This window comes from Corvus cornix, chromosome 28 (assembly GCF_000738735.6).
Source record: "Corvus cornix cornix isolate S_Up_H32 chromosome 28, ASM73873v5, whole genome shotgun sequence".
NCBI classification, from domain to species: Eukaryota; Metazoa; Chordata; class Aves; order Passeriformes; family Corvidae; genus Corvus; species Corvus cornix.
This window is the reverse complement of record NC_046356.1, coordinates 653,978-673,935: the sequence shown is the minus strand read 5'-3', so window position 1 is coordinate 673,935 and position 19,958 is coordinate 653,978. Positions and strand designations below refer to the sequence as shown.

The 19,958-nt window shown below is 55.2% G+C and overlaps 2 protein-coding genes across 7 annotated transcripts; both read right to left on the bottom strand.

Annotated features, from left to right (window-relative positions):
* Positions 1 to 372: 372 nt before the first annotated feature.
* On the bottom strand, positions 373 to 2,794 carry LOC104696913 (complexin-3-like). Its single transcript, XM_039566283.1, has 3 exons — positions 1,919 to 2,794; positions 1,216 to 1,303; positions 373 to 896 (listed from the first exon to the last, which is right to left on the bottom strand). Exons 1-3 carry the CDS (start codon positions 2,071 to 2,073, stop codon positions 681 to 683), a joined length of 459 nt encoding a protein of 152 aa, XP_039422217.1. The 5' UTR covers positions 2,074 to 2,794; the 3' UTR covers positions 373 to 680.
* Positions 2,795 to 2,883: 89 nt separating this feature from the next.
* On the bottom strand, positions 2,884 to 18,362 carry MATK (megakaryocyte-associated tyrosine kinase). Of its 6 annotated transcripts, none has more exons than XM_039566278.1 (14): positions 18,227 to 18,360; positions 18,054 to 18,086; positions 7,342 to 7,398; positions 7,015 to 7,128; positions 6,756 to 6,871; positions 6,191 to 6,410; positions 5,221 to 5,314; positions 5,064 to 5,129; positions 4,811 to 4,910; positions 4,639 to 4,723; positions 4,388 to 4,461; positions 4,080 to 4,285; positions 3,672 to 3,758; positions 2,884 to 3,548 (listed from the first exon to the last, which is right to left on the bottom strand). In XM_039566278.1, exons 3-14 carry the CDS (start codon positions 7,348 to 7,350, stop codon positions 3,334 to 3,336), a joined length of 1,386 nt encoding a protein of 461 aa, XP_039422212.1. In that variant the 5' UTR covers positions 7,351 to 7,398; positions 18,054 to 18,086; positions 18,227 to 18,360; the 3' UTR covers positions 2,884 to 3,333. The 6 variants fall into 6 exon arrangements, with proteins under 6 accessions (XP_039422212.1, XP_039422214.1, XP_039422211.1 ...); XM_039566280.1 differs by having other exon boundaries at positions 4,090 to 4,285; positions 18,227 to 18,358; XM_039566277.1 differs by lacking the exon at positions 7,342 to 7,398 and having other exon boundaries at positions 18,227 to 18,362.
* Between the last annotated feature and the right edge of the window lie 1,596 nt (positions 18,363 to 19,958).

Genomic DNA, 19,958 nt, shown 5'->3' with positions numbered 1-19,958 from the left:
GCGGCATTTAAGCCAGCGCTGCTGCCGAACGCCCAGGAGAGAGTCTCTGGCGAGGCAAGAGGCAGCCGAGCACCCTGGCCCAGCCAAAGGGATGCCCCTGCTGCCCGCACTGGCAGAGGATGCTCGAGCACGGGAGTAAATGCTCCACCCCCCCTCCCAGTGCTGTCCCCAAGGGATAGCCAGGGTGACTACTGACCCCCGTGCTTGGGGGCTGCTGCAGAAGGGGGGGACGGACCCAGTGGCCAAGCATCCTGGGCTGGTTGGTGGCTCAGGGGACATGGGACAGCCCGGCTCCAGCGCTGTCATCACGTCCCCTCACCGACCAGGACAGGGACTGTGTGGGCGCGGGAGATGGCAGGACGACCAGAATGGTGCCGGCAAATACTGTGTTTATTGAGCCAAATGGTGCACGGCGCCAGGGCTGCTGCGGGGGGTAACAGTGTCAGGGACCTGCCCCACTGGAGGCTCACACCAGGAGCATCACGAGAGGGACCTGACCATAACGGCTGGAGGGGACCCAGGCATTCTGCACCCCAGCACACCCTGGGAAAACAACTGGGAATGGTTTTGGGGAAGAAAACCCACGCCCAACAGGTGTATTGGGACCCCCACCCCAAGTAAAGGCATCCGGAGCCTCCGCATGCCGTGGCTCCCGCGGACAGGGGCTGCCGGGGTCGCTGCTACATCAGGGCGCACTTCTCCTTCACCTGGTCCACGCCGCCCCGCGCGCGGTCCCGCAGCGCCGGCAGCTCCACCTCCCGCAGCTTCGCCAGGAAGGCGAAGGCCCCGGCGCTGCCATCCTCCTCCTCCTCCTCGCTGTGCACCATGGCTGCCAGGTCCTGCGGCAGCTCCACCGCGCCTCCGGCCACATGCACCTGGGCATCGTCCCGCTCGTCCTGCACGCGGGTGGGAGAGGGCGTCGGGTGGGGACAGACACGGCGCCTACCGCGGTGGAGCGGGGGACAGGGGGCAGAGAACAGCCGGTCCCAGGGTACTGGGGGACACGGGGGGATTTCAGGACTGTCCAGTGCCACACTCGGACGCGGGATGGACAGTGGGCGGCAGATGGCCAGATGGAGACAGTGGCCGTCTGCTGCCCTCTTCAGGAATCCCTCCCATCCAGGGGATCACGGCAGCCGTGGGCCTGGGGCTGCTCCGGGTGATGTAGGGTCAAGGGGAGCCCCCAGGTCCCACCGCAGACAGGCTGGTTCTTACCTGGGTGAGGTGGTACTTATCCCGCAGGTGCATCCGCACCGTGGCCCGCTCTGCCTTCCTCCGTGCAAACACCTTGTCCCGCTCGATCCTGCAGCAGGTGCCACACCATCACCCCCCTCACCGAGCCGCCCCCGGACCACCCCGACATCACCCTGGTCTTTCTGCAGAGCAGGTCCAGGGCAGGAGGGAGGAGAAGGTCTGAGACCCACAAGAGGGTAAAAAGGGGGGCCCGGGAGCAGGAGCCACATCCTGCCCACCCAGCCCCAGCATCCAGATTCAGAGGTGATGAAGGCATGAGGGCACCCATTGCAGGGACTCGCTCCCCCTGCAGCCTCCCATCTCCCTGGTGCTGAGCCGCTGGGTTCCCACAGCACCCAGTCCTGGGGAGGTGGGACCTTAATCCAATCCCCTGTTGACCCTGAATCTCTTGGCTCCAAGGGTGCTGGGCTGCAACTACCCTGGGGCTCTGACACCTGGGGGTTCCCCTTGTCACCTGTGGTACACAGCCCTGTGCCAGCACCTCTGTGGACCTCCCATGCTGGGGGGGAGAGACTGAAGGGCACCTGCTCTGCACTTTCTCTTGCCCCAGCTGCCTCCCCGTCCCTGTCCTGTGCCACCCTGGGGAAAGCCCACAGTGGGTGGGATCTTCATTCTGGTGTGTTGGGGGACCCTAGTGACCCGCCCAGCCCCAGCAAAGCCTTACTTCTCCTCCAGCAGCTGCCGCTGGTACTCCTCAAACTCCTCGCGGGCCACGCCGCTGGGCGGTGCAGCTGCCTTGTCATCCTTGGGGGCCCCCTTGGGTGACTCGTCCTTGCCCCCCTGGAAGCTCTTCAGGGCGGCCGTGAAGAAGGAGGCCATGGTGGGTGGTGGTGGCAGCTCGTGCCCCAAGGTGCCCACCCGGTCCCAGTGCCTGCAAGGTCAGTGGGACCAGCCCCAGGAGCACTGTGGATCAGGGGCGGATTAAGGCATTAGGAGGGGAAGCCACAGCCAGGGTGGAAAGACCTTCCCTTCGCTGCACCCAAGGGTGCTTGCAGGGGACAGTGACAGTGCAGGGGGACAGCAAGTGCTGCCCCATCACAGTGATGGGGAGGTGGAAGGAGTCATCAAACTGCAGCAGATGCTGCGTCAGGCTGAAATACCCCCCATTACATGGATCCCAATTTGGGACAGCACCCATGGGGCCAGGGCCAAGCCCTGGGGAGAGCCCCATGCCGTGGGCACCCAGAACCACACAGACAGGGGATATTGGAGGTGCAGGAAGTCAGCACAGAGGAGACACAAGAGGATTAGCTGAAAAAACTCAATCGAGGGTCGAAGGACTGGCAGCAGACGAGGCGGTGGCGGGTGCACACCCACCCGCACGGCAGCCTCGTGCCCCCGCTAATCCCTGCTCCACCGAGACTCGAGATTGCTTGGGAGCCTGCGGGGCCGTGGGCTCCCCGCTGCTGGGGATGTGCCCCACGCCCGTAATCTATACCAAACAATTCCCATACAGCCTCTGATTAAAAGGCTGTAATCCCCTGCTGCACAGAGCCCTGACGGGAGAGGGGCTGGATGGCATGGGGGGCTCTGAGGGCCAGAACTCCTGGCCCCCCCCAAAGCCTTTCACTGGGCTTTGTCAGGCCCCAAGTGAGGGATAGGCCTAATTTCACCCCAGAGGCTTAAAGATGCTGTTGAACTAATTTCTTTGGTTTAATCAAAAAGCCCAAATTCATGTGGTTTAGCTGGCTGTGCCAGCATCCCCGTGTGGGGCTGGGTGCTGGAGCAGGGCTGAGCCAGGGTGGGGTCTCATCCTCCAGTGAGTGGAGATGTCCAGTCCTGTCTCCCATCACTGGGTGTTGCAGCTTGAAGGGACCCCACATGCAGCATCTGCTCCTGGGGCTGAGCACACGGGGTGTGGGCACGGCTCCCTCGGGGTCTGCACTCCCCACTCTGGTGGGCCAGGGGAGATCGATCCCATGGCAACCTTCTCTGGGCTGTGTGGTGGGTAGAAGGACCATGCTGGGATGGAGGGAGGCTGCTGCCCCATCTCCACAGGGTGAGAGAGCAGCACCACAGGCCATCCTGTTCCTGGCCCCTATTGCCCTGCCACTCCCAACCCTGGAGGGTCCAGGGGCTTCAGGTCCTGGGTCCTGGTAGCAGGATGGAGGTCAAATGTCCCTCAGGTGCTTCAGCTCCTTCTGCAGCTTCTCTGTGAGTTTCTTGAAGGATGGGCGTTTGCCTGGCTCCAACTCCCAGCAGCTCTTCATCAGGGCATAGATGGTGGGTGGGCAGCCCTCGGGGGGATCCATGCGGTACCCCTGCTCCAGCAGCTCCGTCACCTCCTTCAGGGCCTGCCAGGATGGAGAAGCCAGCTGGGATTCCCCTCCCTGCTCTGGTCAGGGAGCAGTGGGATGTCCCTGTCCCATCAGTGCCAGTGGGGTGTAACCTGTGGTGTTCCCTGGCACAGTGCTCACCAGCTTGGGGTAGGGTGCCCGTCCAAAGGAAAAGATTTCCCACAGGAGGATCCCATAGCTCCACACATCCGACTTGGAGGAGAATTTCTGTGGCGGCAGGAGAAGGGGAGGCTGAAGCCAGCTGAGGCTGCGCTGGGTCCCCATTGCCTCCCGAGGGCAAGACAGACAGTGACTGCCCCCTGCCCCCCTCAGCTCCCCAGGGTGTGAACATCCCACAGTCCCATCATCCTGCCCCAATTCCCACTGCATGCCTGCTCAGGACAGAGACAGAATTTTGGGAGATGCAGGGCTGACTGTGCCAGAGGCCACTGCGGGGCAGGGATGGGTCAGTGGGAACGAGCAGGGGCAACCCAAGGGGGTGGGTGAGATGCTTTGGAAGGACCCCCTGGCCAGCCCCTTCCCTCTCACCGTCGCTCACATTGTGTTTCAGGGCCTCTGGTGCCGTCCACTTCACAGGGAGCAATGTGGCATCTGCACCCTTGGGGTTGACCCGGGCCAGGCCAAAGTCGCTCACTTTGGCCACGTTCTCCTCAGAGATGAGGATGTTGCGGGCAGCCAGGTCCCGGTGCACCAACTTCTTGGACTCAAGGTAGTCCATGCCTTGAGCCACATCCCTGCCACAACCGAGACAGAGCTGTGTCACCGTGTGTCCCCTGGGGCAGCACAGGGGGATGCAGAGCCCTGGATTCCAGCCCAGAGGAGAGAGATAGACTTACAGGGCGAACAGGAGGAGCTGCTGGGTCGGGACGAGCGCCCGGCCCCGCGTGCGCAGGAAGTTCACCAGGTTGCCCTGACAGAGGAGGATAAAAGGAGTCAGGACCAACAGGATGGGGCTGCAGAAGACTTTGCCTTCTGCAGGTGCTGCAGTGCCCAGCGTCTTTATGACTCAGCCCCTAGACAGGGATATTGTCCCCAAATCCAAGTGGTGATGGGTCCCACTGGCTGAGGAGCAGCCAGGTGCTCTCACCTTGCTCATGAACTCCATGACAATGTAGAGGCCATTGTGCAGGATCACTCCCAGCAAACACACAAGGTTTTTGTGCCGGACCTTCCTGGAATGGAGGGGATCCAAGTCAAGGAGGTGCCTGCTCGTCCTGGGCCACAGGCAGGGTTGGGCCACACCTCCACGGGGCACTCACGTCATGGCAGCTGTTTCGGCGAGGAAGGCCTGGGCAGTCACATCGCACTTGATGTTCTTCACAGCCACCCTCTGCCCCATGTACTCGCCTTGCAGGACATCTGGGAGAGCATGGGAGAGTCAGGCTGAGCCCCACACCTGGTCTCCTGGACCCCAGGCTGAGCCCCCCATGCCAAGAGGTGGGGAGAGGGATCAGAGGGTGCCATCTGGGGAAGCTGCAGCTGGGGAGCCTCCAGCCCCATCCTCTCACCTACCTCCGAACTCGCCTTGCCCAATGCGGTCTCCCAGCGTGAGGTGCTTCAGGTTCAGCAGCCAGCCAGCTGGGCATGGGCACAAGGGCAGGTTAGCAGGGGCCACCAGTGGGGCCTTGTCCCTAAAACGCAGACCACAGCCCCCTCGCACCACCCCTACCTTTGGCCAACTCTTCCTCAGCTGACTTCATCCCAGATTTTGGTTTGGGCTTCACCAGCTTGGTGCAGATGGCTCCCTGCTCCTTCATGTAATGCTGCCAAGGGATGAACAGATGGAGGTGATGCCACCTCTTACCCTCAGGTTTGGGGTGTGAGTCCAGGGAACAGCTTTGGGATGCTCCACAAGACCCCACCATCGCCACCCTCGAGGGCAGCCCATGTCTCTGCCTTGCTCTCCTCGGGGCACAGCCAGAGGAACACCAGGATGGACCACAGGGGATACAGGATGCTACTGGTGGGGTTGAACCACGGCAGGTGCTGCAGCAGCTGAGGGCAGTTTGCAGAGGTGATAGGAGCAGAAGCAGCCAGACAGGATGGGACAAGATGGGACAGGATGGGATGGGACAGGACAACCTTTGGAGCTTTAAAGTGGGGCTGGGGCAGCTGAGAAGGGAAAGCAGCCACCCAAAAGTAGTTGTGTCTAAAAGGAAAACATGAGAGTGCAACTCCCTGGAGAGGAGACACGGTGAGGATGGACCACCAGGAAAAACTCACTGGAAGGGTGAGAGCTCACACAACAGCCTGGGAGCTCTGTGGGGTCAGCAGGTGAGAGGGGGCTTTGAGTGGAGGGAGACACAGTAAAATGCCTCAAAGTCCAGGGGAGGCAGAGGCCACCAGGGTCTTCCTGCTGTGTGAAGCACTGAATAAGCAGGGATAGGGATGTGGCCCTTGGCCGGGGACTGGCTGCAGAGACATCCTTGGGATATCCCAGATCTGCCCATTGCACTCCAAACAGAGTGGGAATCACGAGCCTTTGATGGAGATTGAGAATTACACCAGGTAACAAACACCAATGGAAACCACACAGAGCAGGACAAGGACAACAGGACCTGCCACTGCTCTGTGCGAGCCCATGAGGTCCTTGCCCTTCTCTGGCACTGCCCTGGGACTCTTCTGCCCAGGGATCTCACCTCAATCATGTCAATGAGGTTGGAGAAGTACTGCTGGCTGTCGATGCTGAGCGTGTTCTCCTCGTGCACCACGCGGTAGTGGATCACCTCCTTGCCGAAGCTCACGCACAGCACGTAATCACCGGGGTGCCGGACAGACTCACGCACCAGGAACAGCCCATCCTCAGGGGGCTGCAGCTCCTGCACTGCCTCCAACCCTGAGATCTTCCCGTGGAACCAGCTGAGGAGAGGGGCATTGGAGAGGGGGCTGAGCCAGGCTGCTTCCCCCAGGGGCAGCAGCGAGATGGGGAAGGCAGAGCCCCTGCCAAAGCTACACAGACCCCACTGCATGAAACCCCTCTCCATCAGGTCCATCCAAGGCGGGTGGGCGCAACCAGGGGTCTTTAAAGCCAGGTACTGGCCCCAGCAAATCCCTCCATCACAGGGCATGGACATGGGATGCTCCGTCCCCAGCTGCCCACCCAAAACATGGATGGGGGGAACACACTGGACTCATCTGTTGTTGCAGCTCCCAGGGGCTCAGCTGGGCCCCCTGGGTCCCCCCAGTCTCCCCAGCTGTACTCACGGCATCAGGCTGAGTTTGGGGTCGGCGCGGATGGCCCCACGCTCCCGCAGTGCGCTGGCTGCCAGCAGCCCCTCCTGCCCCGTCTCGTTGTGCCTGACGCGGTACCAGCCTTTGCCCTGGGGACGAGAGGGTCTCAGAGCAAGGGAAGGAAGGGGGGGAAGGGAGGGACTGGCTCTGGCAGCTGAGCTGATGGCACCAGAGTCCCATTCTGGCTGTGCCCTCTCAGCGCAGTGTGTACCTGAGCACCCACAGGTCTCACCTCCACGGCCTCGATGATGGTGACCATGTCACCCTTGCGGAAGGCCAGCTCCCGGGGCTTGGGCTTGGTGTGGTCATGCTTGGTGACACACTGTGTCCCGGGGGGCCAGTGCTTCTGCAAGGAGAAGGTGGCATCAGTAGGGACAGCGAGAGCTGGACCCCTCTGCTTCCCACAGGCACCAGGGCCAGCCCCAAGGACCATCGGAAACCCTGGCTGAGGACCAGGGGCACTGGGCATGAGCCCTCCTCCACCCCACTTTGGTCCTGGGGGCACACGTCACCCCGGTGTCAGCTGGAATTGCTGGTGTCCCTGTGCAGCCCCGCTCACCCCGGACATGGCCAACCGTCAGCGCATCAGGGACTCCCTGTCCTCTCCTGCTGCCACCTGCAGAAGAAACCAAAGGGGCTGTGGCGGGACAGGGCTGAGCTGGCTTGTTCCAGGTCATGGCTGCTGTCCCAGGCCACTGCTGCTGTCCCACAGGCTCCCCTGGCCAGCACAGCTCCTGCCCCTCATGCAGCCTCGCACACAGGATGGAGGAAAAGGCTTAGAGCAGGCTGTGAACCCTGCCTGTGCCAGCTGTGTCCTGGGGACACTCCTGTCCCACACACAGATGGGAGCAGGACCCAGCACTCCTGCTCTCTGCCTCTGCCACCAAAGAGGGGCCCCAGCTCCCACCAGCTCTGCTGGCACAGCAGGAACCCAGCACCACAGCTGTGGGGAAGTAATGTGGTTTTACCAGGAACTTGCTTTTTCACCTCCTCTTTCAGGAGCTCCGAGTCACCAGGGCCACAAGAGGCACCAGCCATGGCCCTGATGATGTGGGACGCAGCAGGGCTGATGCGGGGGCTGCCTGGCAGCAGGGACACTGACAGGCAAGGCTGGGCTGAGGTGGGACTGTCACATGCACTGGCTGTGGGATGATTGCACAATGTCCCTGTGCTGCCCTTGACACCAACTGGTCATGCTGTGATGCATATGACAACGCTGCAATTTAAAATTCTTTTTAAAAAGGGTCTTTTCCTCCTGGAGTCCTTCATCCCCACTGTCACCTCCTTGGGAGGATCATAGAATCAGGGAATGGTTTGGTTTGGGAGGGACCTTAAATCTCATCTCATTCCCACCCCATGCTGTGGGCAGGGACACCTTCCACTGTCCCAGGCTGCTCCAAGCCCCAATGTCCAGCCTGGCCTTGGCCACTGCCAGGGATCCAGGGGCAGCCCCAGCTGCTCTGGGCACCCTGGCCAGGGCCTGCCCACCCTCCCAGGGAACAATTCCTTCCCAAGATACCATCCAGCCCTGCCCTCTGGCACTGGGAAGCCATTCCCTGGCTCCTGGCCCTCCATGCCTTGTCCCCAGTCCCTCTGCAGCTCTCCTGGAGCCCCTTTAGGCCCTGCAAGGGGCTCGGAGCTCTCCCTGGAGCCTTCTCCTCTCCAGGTGAGCACCCCCAGAGCAGAGGGGCTCCAGCCCTCAGAGCATCTCTGTGGTCTCCTCTGGACTCACTCCAGCAGCTCCACGTGCTCCTGATATTGGAGGTCTCAGAGCTGGAGGCAGCTGTGCAGGTGGGGTCTAATCAGAGCAGAGCAGAGGGGCAGAATCTCCCCCTGCCCTGCTGCCCACGCTGTGGGATGAGCTCCTTGGAGCAGAGATGACTTTGCTCCATTCCTCCTTTGGAGGGTGAGTCACAATCACTCCTCTGCATCACTGGTGGTAAACTCATCTCTGTGGCAGTGCAGATCCAAGGATTATCTGATTATGCCAGTCCCTATCCACGACAACAAAACAGGGACAATTGCAGCTGCTACAAGGTTAGCATCAGAAGGCAGCAGCAGTTTTGTCTCTACAAAGCCATCGTTAGCCAGCACTGCCATCCCCTCGCCCCGCAGCCCAGCCATGGCACACAGACTGTCTTGGTGAAGTTGGGGATGCAAAGGCAGTCACTGTGTGCCTGTTCCCCAGCAGGCACAGCCAAAGGCTGACGTGACTGGGTGCAGCTCAGATCATTTCCAGGATGGTGAGGACCTCATGGACACAGAGCTTCAGAACAGGGCCCACTCCATACCCCTGCCGTGGTACATCCTGGTCCGAGGAAGGATGTGCTGGCTGAGCCAGGGGGACTGATGGCAGCTCCGACAACTGTCCCTCATTTTCTGCTGCTCCAGGACAGAAACTTTGGGTGAAAAGCAGCAACTGTTTGGTCAGTCGTGCCCCCGTGTGCAGACAGCAGGTGGACAGGGAAGGCACAGATCCTCCACTCGAGTACCAGTGGGAAGAGCTTCTCCTCTGCCCAGCTAGCCCTGGGGCTTGGGGTGCTGGACACGCACCCCCACATGAACACCTGCTGCTGGCAGAGCCTGGACACCAGCCAGTGCCTCGCCCAGGCACCAGCAGGGACGGCTGTGAATCACCTCCCTCCTGCTGACACTCACATGCCTTGTCCTAAAGCAGCTCTTCGTTCCTGGAGGTGTTTGATCCGTGAGGTTCCCATCACTGGAATGAATGTTCCCACAAGCAGAGTGTGCAGGCAGAAAGCCTGAGAGGAGATATTTGCCCCCTTCTTTGTTTTGGGGCTGTTCTGTACTTTTATGGATTGGTAAACCTGAGTAATTGCAATGAGGTTGAGAAGCACAGAAACATGGTGGGGGCTGGTAGAGCTGTCCCGACCCTGGACTGGAGAGCTCAGGCTTATTCCCAGTGCACAGAGTTACCCCGGCCGAGGAGGTGCCAGACCTGACAGCACCGTGACAGGAGGGGACACCGCCTGCGGGGGCTGCACCTCTGGCTGCGGTGGAGCCGACACACTGTGCCCTCCCCTCCGGAACACAGACCCCGGCTGCACCGGCTGCCACTCGGACAAAGGGCAGCTACAGCTCCTCTGCTGGGAAACGGGTGACACCTGGGCATTCCCCCACTGCCCACCGCGCCCGCCCCTCCCTGCTGCCAGAGGGGACAGGAGGACACCTCACCTGCCCGCGGCACCTCTCAGACCTCCCTCTTACCTCTCAGTGGTGGCCATGTGGGGCTGGGGGCAGCGATGTCAGGGGAAGCTCACAGCTGAGCCTGGACATGGATTCCTGAACTCCTGGAGAGTCTCTTTCCTACACAGAGCCAAGCTCTACGATCAAGGGTAGTTCCCAGCCAGAGCCGGGGCCCAATTTCCTGATTTCTCTGCTGGTGAGGCTGTGATGCAGCGTCCGGGCGGTCCCTGTGGCAGCACCGCCTGCGCCCTCCAACCTCCATCAGAAATGACTCATTATTTGACAACACTTAGAGCAACTTCTGCCCTTTGAGGGCACAGTTACACACCCCTGCTAGAAGGGAACTGGAGCTCACCAGATCCTGTTCCCTGTGGCACTGTGGGGGAATCAGTATCCCCCTGCAAACAGGGACAGTGCTGTCACCACTGCTGGCCTGGCCAGAGCAGTGACCATGGAGTGGGTGCCTGTGGTGGCAACAGCTCTCCAGGGAGGCTGAGTCTCAGGAGAGGAAGAGCTGGGACCAGGGATCTCCCAGTGTAATCCTGTCTCAGCATCAACTCTTTGAGCCTCAGGGCAGGTTGATCTGGGAGCACAGCCACCTCTCCCTGTTCCACTGGGGGTTACAACCCAGAGGCATCGTGGGTTGGGACAGGCAATGGCAGAGAAACCTTTAACTGAGCACCACTGTCAAACAGAACCAGCTTATCTGTATCCTGCAGCATCCGCAACGAGTCGGGAGGGAATAACCCCCTCCACAGTTCACCATCCCAGCCAGAAAACAGACACCAGTTCTGCACTCGTGTTCAGCACTTCCAATATTCTGAGCAAAATGGTGAAAAAGAAGAAAATGCAGTTGTAGGCAAACACCAGACTTCATTCAGGGGTCTTGGGATCTTTTTGGGTGTACTTTAAAAAAAAAATTAATAAAATAACGTTTAAGCCTTCAGAAAACACTGGCAATTCAAGGGCAAAGGCAGTGTAGAAGAAAACTAGTCCAAACTAGCTGGTACTTTCAGGTCCTGCTCCTGAAACAACCTCCACAAACAACTTCCCCAAGCCATTCAAGCCAGACTGTTCATAGGATTCTTGGGGCGGGTTTCCCCAGGAGCACTCCTTGCATTATTCCCTGTATTTGTAGGGATGGATCCTTAGAAACCTGGTCTGTTCAGGCTGGAGAAAAACACACAAGTTCATCCTTACAGCCCTACGCTGCACTCCCAGGATCTGCACAAGGCTCTCTGTGACAAACAGAAATGTTTTGTACTTTTGGGTTTTGCCACATCCGGCCGTTGTTACAGACGTGACCATGGGCCGAAGAACTCCGGCGTCACACACAGGGAACCACCCCTCAGATGTAATGGATGGGCTTTCCCTGTCCTGCTGCACAGCCAGCAGAGGTTCCCACTTGCTTCTGCCTGAGCCGGTGTCCCCTTTACATGCTGGTACCTGCCACCCAGCCAGAGCCTGAGCCTTTAACACACGGAACCTCAGCACTGCCTGCTCCCTTCTCCAGAGCAGCAAAGACAATGCCCAGCTCGGTGGGTACAGCTGAACCACCGCGTGCCCGGGTCCCTCCAGAAGCTACAGAGCCGAAACATCGGGACTGTGCAGCCCTTCCCAGGTCACTATGGGCAATAGTATGGGAATGTTTGTCTCACATTCTAGGCTGAGGCTTTGCCTACTTGCCAGTCCTCCTCCTGGTGTCCTGCATTTGGGCCAGGGAGAGCAAGGCCCAACATCCTATGGAGCCATTCCTGGCAAAATGAAAGTTATCCAAAGGAGCAGAGTTTGGAGGTGGAGAGATGGGCAACAATATTCATCAGGAACAGCACACATTTTGTACAGAAAAACCAGCTCCTGTCATCTCTGCAAGATCTGGGCATTAGCAATCCCAAACCCACAGGCTCTCTTTTGCCAACTCAACCCCTTTCAGTCCACTTGGACAATACCATTGGATTCACCAGAAATGTACCTTCCAGCCTGAGAAAATACCCTGCATTTCAAACCTTCTAAAAGGGAACCAGAACTGGCAATAAGTCATAAGAGCAGACATGTCTTTGACATCCAATCTCCAGCATTTAAAGGGAACATCACTGACTTAAAACATGCTAAATGATGATAAAACATCATTTTATCATATTATTTATAAATTTTTGCTTTATCACAGCAGACTTATATTCCTACCCAGAAATATAGAATCACAGAATCCCAAAATTGATGAGGTTGGAAGAGACCTTGAATATCATTCCTTCCTAAACACCTGCCATGGGCAGGGACACCTTCCACTATCCCAGGCTGCTCCAAGCCCCAATGTCCAGCCTGGCCTTGGCCACTGCCAGGGATCCAGGGGCAGCCCCAGCTGCTCTGGGCACCCTGTGCCAGGGCCTCACCACCCTCCCAGGGAACAATTCCTGCCCAAGATCCCATCCAGCCCTGCCCTCTGGCACTGGGAAGCCACTCCCTGGCTCCTGGCCCTCCATGCCTTGTCCCCAGTCCTTCTGCAGCTCTCCTGGAGCCCCTTTAGGCCCTGCAAGGGGCTCGGAGCTCTCCCTGGAGCCTTCTCCTCTCCAGGTGAGCAGCCCCAGCTCTCCCAGCCTGGCTCCAGAGCAGAGGGGCTCCAGCCCTGGGAGCAGCTCCATAGCCTCCTCTGGAGTGGCTCCAGCAGCTCCACCTCCTTTTGGTATTGGGGGCCACAGAATTGGAGGCAGCTGTGCAGGTAATTGTTGGTTCATTTGAAGAGAGGATCATTTGAAAGGGTCTTTCACTCTGAACAAGCTTTAGGTGATGCCTTAAGCTCACCCTTCTGTGAGTGGCTGTGCCCAGCACTGGTTCAGGTGCTCCTGTGCACCTGCATCTTTCTCTCTGCATCACCAGGAGCCCGACTGATGCCTCCAGGAGCGATTCCCCTCTGTCCCCAGCAGCCCCACAGAACAGTGTTGACAGAAGAGGTATTTTCCCTAAACTTGTGCAGAGCAAATAACAGTGCCCAAATCTCTGCCCCAGCAAGAAAGCAGAGCCTGAGCATGCTCAAGGGACAAGTGGAAGATGCTCAGCTGCAGCTGAACATGTGAGTTGGTGACACCCAGCCCCGATGTCAGGGCAGCTCTTTCATAGGGACACCTCAGGCCTTGGCTGCAGTGTCCATGCTGGTGTGTTGCATCTGTCTGGGGGGGATGTGCAGCACTCGGAGGCTCGTCCCACATCTGATTCTTGTTTTTTTCAGGCATCTGTGTCACTTGCCCTGAACGGGGACTGCTCCATCAGTTAAAATCTTTAGTACTTAGTATCATAACTTGGCTCCCATTACTAGCAGCACTTGGCAGTATCCAATGGCTGTACTTCCTAATTTCTAATGAGGAAAGCTTTTTGCAGCAGATGTACTTTTTCATCCTCTTTTGATCTGACTAAGGTCAGGGTAGAAAATACTCATGATATTTCAACACTTCCCAATCTTTCTGATTTACCAATAACAGGGGATGATAACTGGATGGCAAAAGGAAGATCCCAATCAAGGCACGAGGTTATGGTAGCACTGAGTGTACAGGGGGACAGCACCAGCTCCAGCAGAGCTCAGAACATGCTGCACTGGGTTAGTTCATACAGCGGTCATGTAGCGATGGGACAAGGGGGAAAGGCTTTAAACTGAAGGAAGGTGGGTTTTAACGGGATATGAGGAAGAAATATTTTTGGTTATGAGGGTGGTGAGGCCCTGGCACAGGGTGCCCACAGCAGCTGTGGCTGCCCCATCCCTGGAAGTGTCCAAGGCCAGGTTGGATGGGGCTTGGAGCACTCTGGGATAGTGGAAGGTGTTCCTGTCCAGGGAGTGGAACTGGATGAGCTTTAAGGTCCCTTCCAGCCCAAACCATTCTGGGATTCTGATTCTATAAAACAATGCATCTATGTCAACATCTATGAAAGCTTTGAAATACATCCCTCTCCAAATATATATTTCTGTATGGCTTATGACCTTTATCCCAGAATATTTAAACAGAACCTTCTTTACACCCCCCAGAAATGTACTTAAAGAAGAAACAGCTTCATTTGACAATAAACAACACAGAAATAATGTTCTTCAGGAAGTTCTAAAAAGCCATTCAAAATACTCCAAAAAGCCTGAAGGAATGTGAAAAGTGATTTGAAACTGAGTTTTAAATGAAGAATCACAGTGTTCCACAATGGTTTTGGTTGGGAGGGACCTTAAAGATTATCCAGTCCCACCCCCTGCCATGGGCAGGAAACCTTCCACTAGACCACATTGCTCCAAGACCTGTCCCAACCTGGCCTTGAGCACTTCCAGGGGTGGGACAGTGTTGGGGTTTTAGGAGCTCTCCTGGTTTGTTTTTTTCTGTTAAAGGAATTTTCCCCATACGTGTTGCTAGGGGGCAAATTGCTGGGTACTTCAGAAAAACAAAAGAGCTAGCCATTGGGGTGGGGTGCATCTGGCTGCTCTTTTGTTTCACCTGGGTGTGCGGTCAGTCGGTCCCTGGCATTTGGGTGGAGAAGGAGGCTTTTTCACTGGCTGCTTTTCCTTCTGCCAGAGAAACCCTGGGATCCCAAGCCCACCTTCCCTGCCCTGCTGGGAGCTGGGCCGTGGCCGCCCTGCCCCTGCCGTTGTTTGAGCCTTCGCTGCGTTGTAGCCCTGCTCACCCTGCCTGCCCAGACCTCCGGGGGTTCCCACCGCAGTTTGGATACATCTCGTCTGCCACCCGGGATTTGTGCTCGTCCCTGCCGCTCCAGCCTGCTGTTCCCGAGGGTCCGGCCGGACACCGGGATCGGCTGCCCAGGGTTTGTGGAGCCTTTGTTCCATCCCTTCCCGGGATCCCGGGGCACCGGTGCCGCGTGCTCCCCGAGCTCGCTCCGGAGCGCCCCCTGCAGCCGCGGGGGAACCATCGCACCTGCCCTGCTCACCGGGAGCCGCCAGCGCCCCTGCCGGCTGCGAGCGGAACTGCACCCGAGGGGAAAGGGCCCGGCAGCCGAGAAGGCTGGGACTGGGTTTGTGATTGTTGGCCGTTACTGCCAGTAGTTATTGCTGTTTGTTCGACTGGTTATACACATAGAGATATATGATAGTAAAGAACTGTTATTCCTATTTCCCACATCTTTGCCTAAAAGCCCCCTTGATTTTAAAAATTATAATAACTCGGAGGGAAAGGGGTTACATCTGCCACTTCAAGGGAGGCTTCTGCCTTCCTTAGCAGACACCTGTCTTTCAAACCAAGACAGCCAGCCACAGCTGCTCTGGCCAACCTGTGCAGCCAAGAATTCCTTCCCATCTAGCCCTGCCCTCTGGCAGTGGAGGCCATTCCCCCTTGTCCTGTCCCTTCAGGCCCTTGTCCCAAGTCCCTCTCCAGCTTTCTTGGAGCCCCTTTAAGCCCTGAAAGGGGCTCTGAGGTCTCCCCAGAACCTTCCCTTCCCCAGGCTAAACACCCCCAGCTCTCCCAGACTTCAGCAAATACATGAAGCCGAAGCCTATGGCAATTTTCTTCCTGTCTGGTGGTGTCACATCCAACATCCAGTGTCCACCTCTGGTTGTCTCCATTGCACTCTTTTTCCAGGTACCACTATGACAGCACCAAAGCCACATTACAGCTCGGTCACCTTTGTTCAAAACCACTGAGAAGGAAGTGTCTCCGTATGTCTGCACCACTCTGTACACTGCTGCTCCCAAACAGCAGCCCCTGGAGCCCAGGATCCCTGCTCCAAAGGGTGGGGGAAAACCCCAAACCCACACAACAAAACCTGGCAGCTTCAGGCACTTCAGGCCAGAGGGCAGAAGTCTAAAGTGATAAAATGTTTAAAGGATACACATGATACCAGAGCGTGGGTGGGATTTATTTCTTTTTTTCTTTAATATATCTCTCTATATGTTTTGCTGTGGGAAGAGTTTCTTCTAGAGCAAGGAGTGGGAGGGAAGGAAACATAACAGAAGGAAAGGAACTGTTGCTAGAGGCAACTCAACTCTTATACAACAGTGCAATTTCTGTAGTGATTATGGAATCACAGAATCACTGAGGTGGGAAAAGACCTCCAGGATCATCAAGTCCAACAGTCAGCCCAGCACCACCTCCACGTTCACCACAAACCCATGTCCCTAGGTGCCACATCCTCACGTCGTTTGAACACTTCCAGGGATGGTGACTCCACCACTGTCCTGGGCAGCCTGTGCCAGTGCCTGACCACCATTTCCATGAAGAAGTTTTCCCTATACCCAACCCAGACCTTCCCTGCTGCAACTTGAGGCCGTTTCCTCTCGTCCTGTCATTTGTTACCTGGGAAAGAGACTAACCTCCACCTGGCTCCATTGTCTCATCAGGGGGTGTATGATTTTGGAGAATTATAGTACAACAAAACTACCTGCAATGGACTATTTAAAATGCAAGATATCAGACTAACCCAGGACTTCTTTACAGGCAAAAATTGCAATCATATGAGCATTATTTCATACACATAATATGATTACTATGCAGCATGTCTTGTTTGTAATTTTTTCCACCTCCTTCACCCTCTGCTCTTCTACCTGTCTCTCTTCTTTTTACTGTGTGCATTAAATGTATTCTTTCAAGATTTCAAGTCCCCTGATTGTGTTTTTTCCCCTCAAAGCCAGCATTTTTAAACCATTCCAGGAGAAGAAGGAGATAAAATGGTAACAACCCAACTGAAATGAAGGCAGCTATGTGGAATAAATACACAGAAAGCTGCAGTTCTTCCCACACACTATGGAAGGTGGAATTTTAAGTTATTTAGAAGTTAATCACCACCACTACACCATGCACAGAAATTAAGCTTATATTGCAAAACCTCACCTCAAGCTCATTTGAAAATACGAAACCAAGAATTTGGTGTCCAAGCTGAAGCCTTCTTCATCAGCCTGAGCCACAGAAGTTTCAGGCAAGACTGGCTACGGCAATTTTAATTTAATCTCAAACTGGGTTCTCTGTCATCATATTTAACTTGAGTAACTGTAGGGTTTTAATGTTTGCTTATTTGGTATTGATCAAGAAAGTCAATGCTCTCATTGCACAGTCAAGAAAATTGCAACTGTTAATGAAAAAAAGTAATTACATGTAAATGACCTTTCCTGCTGCGTATCAAACCAAGAACGACTGAGCAAACAGGATGGGAGAGGGCTTGAGTCATGCACTGTACAATTTTCATGTGCTACAATAAATTCTGTGGTTTTCCACATAGGCAGTAAAAAACGGGACAGAGGAGTCAATGGCATGCAGAAACACTGAGGACAAGAAGCATTTCATTTATAGACAGTAGGACTCTCATTTGGTGGGACACCCCAACCTCACACTGTCAGTGTGGAGAACCAGCTTAACCAGGACCCTCCATCCATCCCAGGCTGGGATGGATCTCAGGGAAAGGTTCTTCCCCCCGAGGCTGCTGGGCACTGCCCAGGCTCCCCAGGGAATGGGCCCGGCCCCGAGGCTGCCAGAGCTGCAGGAGCGTTTGGACAGCGCTCTCAGGGATGCCCAGGCTGGGGTTGTTGGGGTGTCTGTGCAGGGCCAGGGGCTGCACTGATGATCCCTGTGGGTTCATTCCAACACAGGATTTTCTATGGTCTTATGCTCCTCTCACTTTGATGAATCCCTTTACTTAAATCTGAGCAACACCAAAACAATTTCTCGTGTTACTAATTATAGAAGTAAAATAAAAAAGAAAATGTAGTCCAGATCTCTCAGTAGTTTAGAAGTGTTAATTGCAGTGAGAATCTTCAGTATCTCACTGTCAGGGACATTCAGCAAACTGGTATTAACCACTCTTGTCTACCTGTGCATCATTTCATTACAGATTCACTGAATCCCAGAATGATTTGGGTTGGGAGGGACCTTAAAGCCCATCCCATTCCACCCCTGCCATGGGCAGGGACACCTTCCACTGTCCCAGGCTGCTCCAAGCCTCATCCAGCCTGGCCTGAAACACTTCCAGGGATCCAGGGGCAGCCCCAGCTGCTCTGGGAAACCTGTGCCAGGGCCTCCCCACCCTCGCAGGGAACAATTCCTTCTTCTACAGTAAAGAGTTCCTGGCAGCTTACAGTCTCTAAAGCATCCAACTTACCTTCCTAACAGGGATCTTGCAGTCCAGGTTCATCTGTCAATGCAAGAGATGAGAAAGGAAACCCATCACAAAAATAAATATATTGCAGTCAGGTTTTTAACAGCAAACATCAGCAGCAAAGAATTAAAAACATGTTTAAAAACAATTTAAATAATTCTGGAATCTTGCTTTACCTGAAGTAAGAAAATGTGAGAAGCCGATCAACTGAGCTTTAGATTCTCTGGAATGAGCCCACAGTTACAGCATCTGAGACTTCCCTTAAAAGCTTTTCTATAAATAACAACTGTGAGTGTTCCGAAAAGCAACATGAGCTTTGTAGAAGTCAAGTGGGAGTGCCTGGGGCTGGAAATACAGTTCTGACAAATCCATAGAATCACAGAATCCCAGAATGGTTGGGGTTGGAAGGGATCTTAAAGCTCATCTTATTCCACACCCCTGGCCAGGGACACCTCCCACTGTCCCAGGCTGCTCCCAGCCCCAATGTCCAGCCTGGCCTTGGGCACTGCCAGGGATCCAGGGGCAGCCCCAGCTGCTCTGGGCACCCTGTGCCAGGGCCTCACCACCCTCCCAGGGAACAATTCCTGCCCAATATCCCATCCAGCCCTGCCCTCTGGCACTGGGAAGCCATTCCCTGGGTCCTGGCCCTCCAGGCCCTTGTCTGAACTTCCTCTGCAGCTCTCCTGGAGCCCATTTAGGCACTGGAAGGGGCTCTGAGGTCTCAGAAAATCCTTCTTTTAAATCTTTGTTTACAAAAAGTCCCATCATCTCTGGAGAGGATTAAAGTGACATGACAGAAGTAAAAAAACCAGACAAACATGCTTTCCCTTTAACCAAACCTTGCTACTTCTCTGGACATTTGCCCATTCTTGGGACTCTGCCTTGCGGTTTGCAGCACTTTGAAATTAATTACTAGATTGCTTTGTCACAGGTCGCCAAATTACCAGGAACATATCCACTTTTGTGGGAATTTTGATTATATAAATTATCAAGTAAGAAATTATATTTGTTCTTTTATCACCAAAATGCACACACCCACAAGAAATCAACCCTTCGGTCTGACCTTGGTGGCAGAGCTTCCTTGGGATGGACTCAGGAGAATAAAGAGCTGATTTCAGAGCTCCTTTCTAAAAATGTTAATGATCTCAGACAACTGAGTGCATGCGGGATTTTACAGCTGCCTGATAATCTTCTTAACTGCAGTAATCATACAAGAAATTCTCCCTCAAAAGCACACCAAGACCCAAATATATCACCTCTGTCACTGAGACCGAGTCTTCAAGGGTCTCTGTGGATATTTCTGCTCTCTACTGGCATTTTCCCATCACTCACCTGCTGCAGTTTGATGGCCGTGTGCAAGAGCAGAAGTTTTTTCCCCACCTCCTGTCACATATTTTATTTGGGTGTAGGATTCTGGCATTACTCTCTGAATACTAAACACAAACCCATTGCAGCTGCACTCAGAGTTTACAGGGGAGTCAGATATCTTAACCTTCAGCATTTCCAATCTGAGACACAGGGCACATCCTTCAGGATAACTAACCATGACAGTAACAGCAGGAAGTTCTCATCAGAATGTATTTTCTCAAAGTGTACATACTTATGCCTTAATAAAATGTTGCCACCCTGTTGAGTGACAGTGATTTTAAAAGCTCCCAGCCACCTTACACTGCAATTCAAGACAGGAAGGAAATGTAACATCCATTGAAGCTGCAAAGGGCTCTAGAAAGAGCCAGTTGAAAACCCCACAGAGAAATTTAACTGGAGCACAATTCATTCACATACATCAACAAGGTTTGTCACCACAATGGACATGTCTTCATTTTAAAGCTTATAGGAGGTAGCAATCATTTAGCAAAGAATTTCTTATAGCAGATTGTTTTGAGTCCATTGTGCACTCAGGTATGT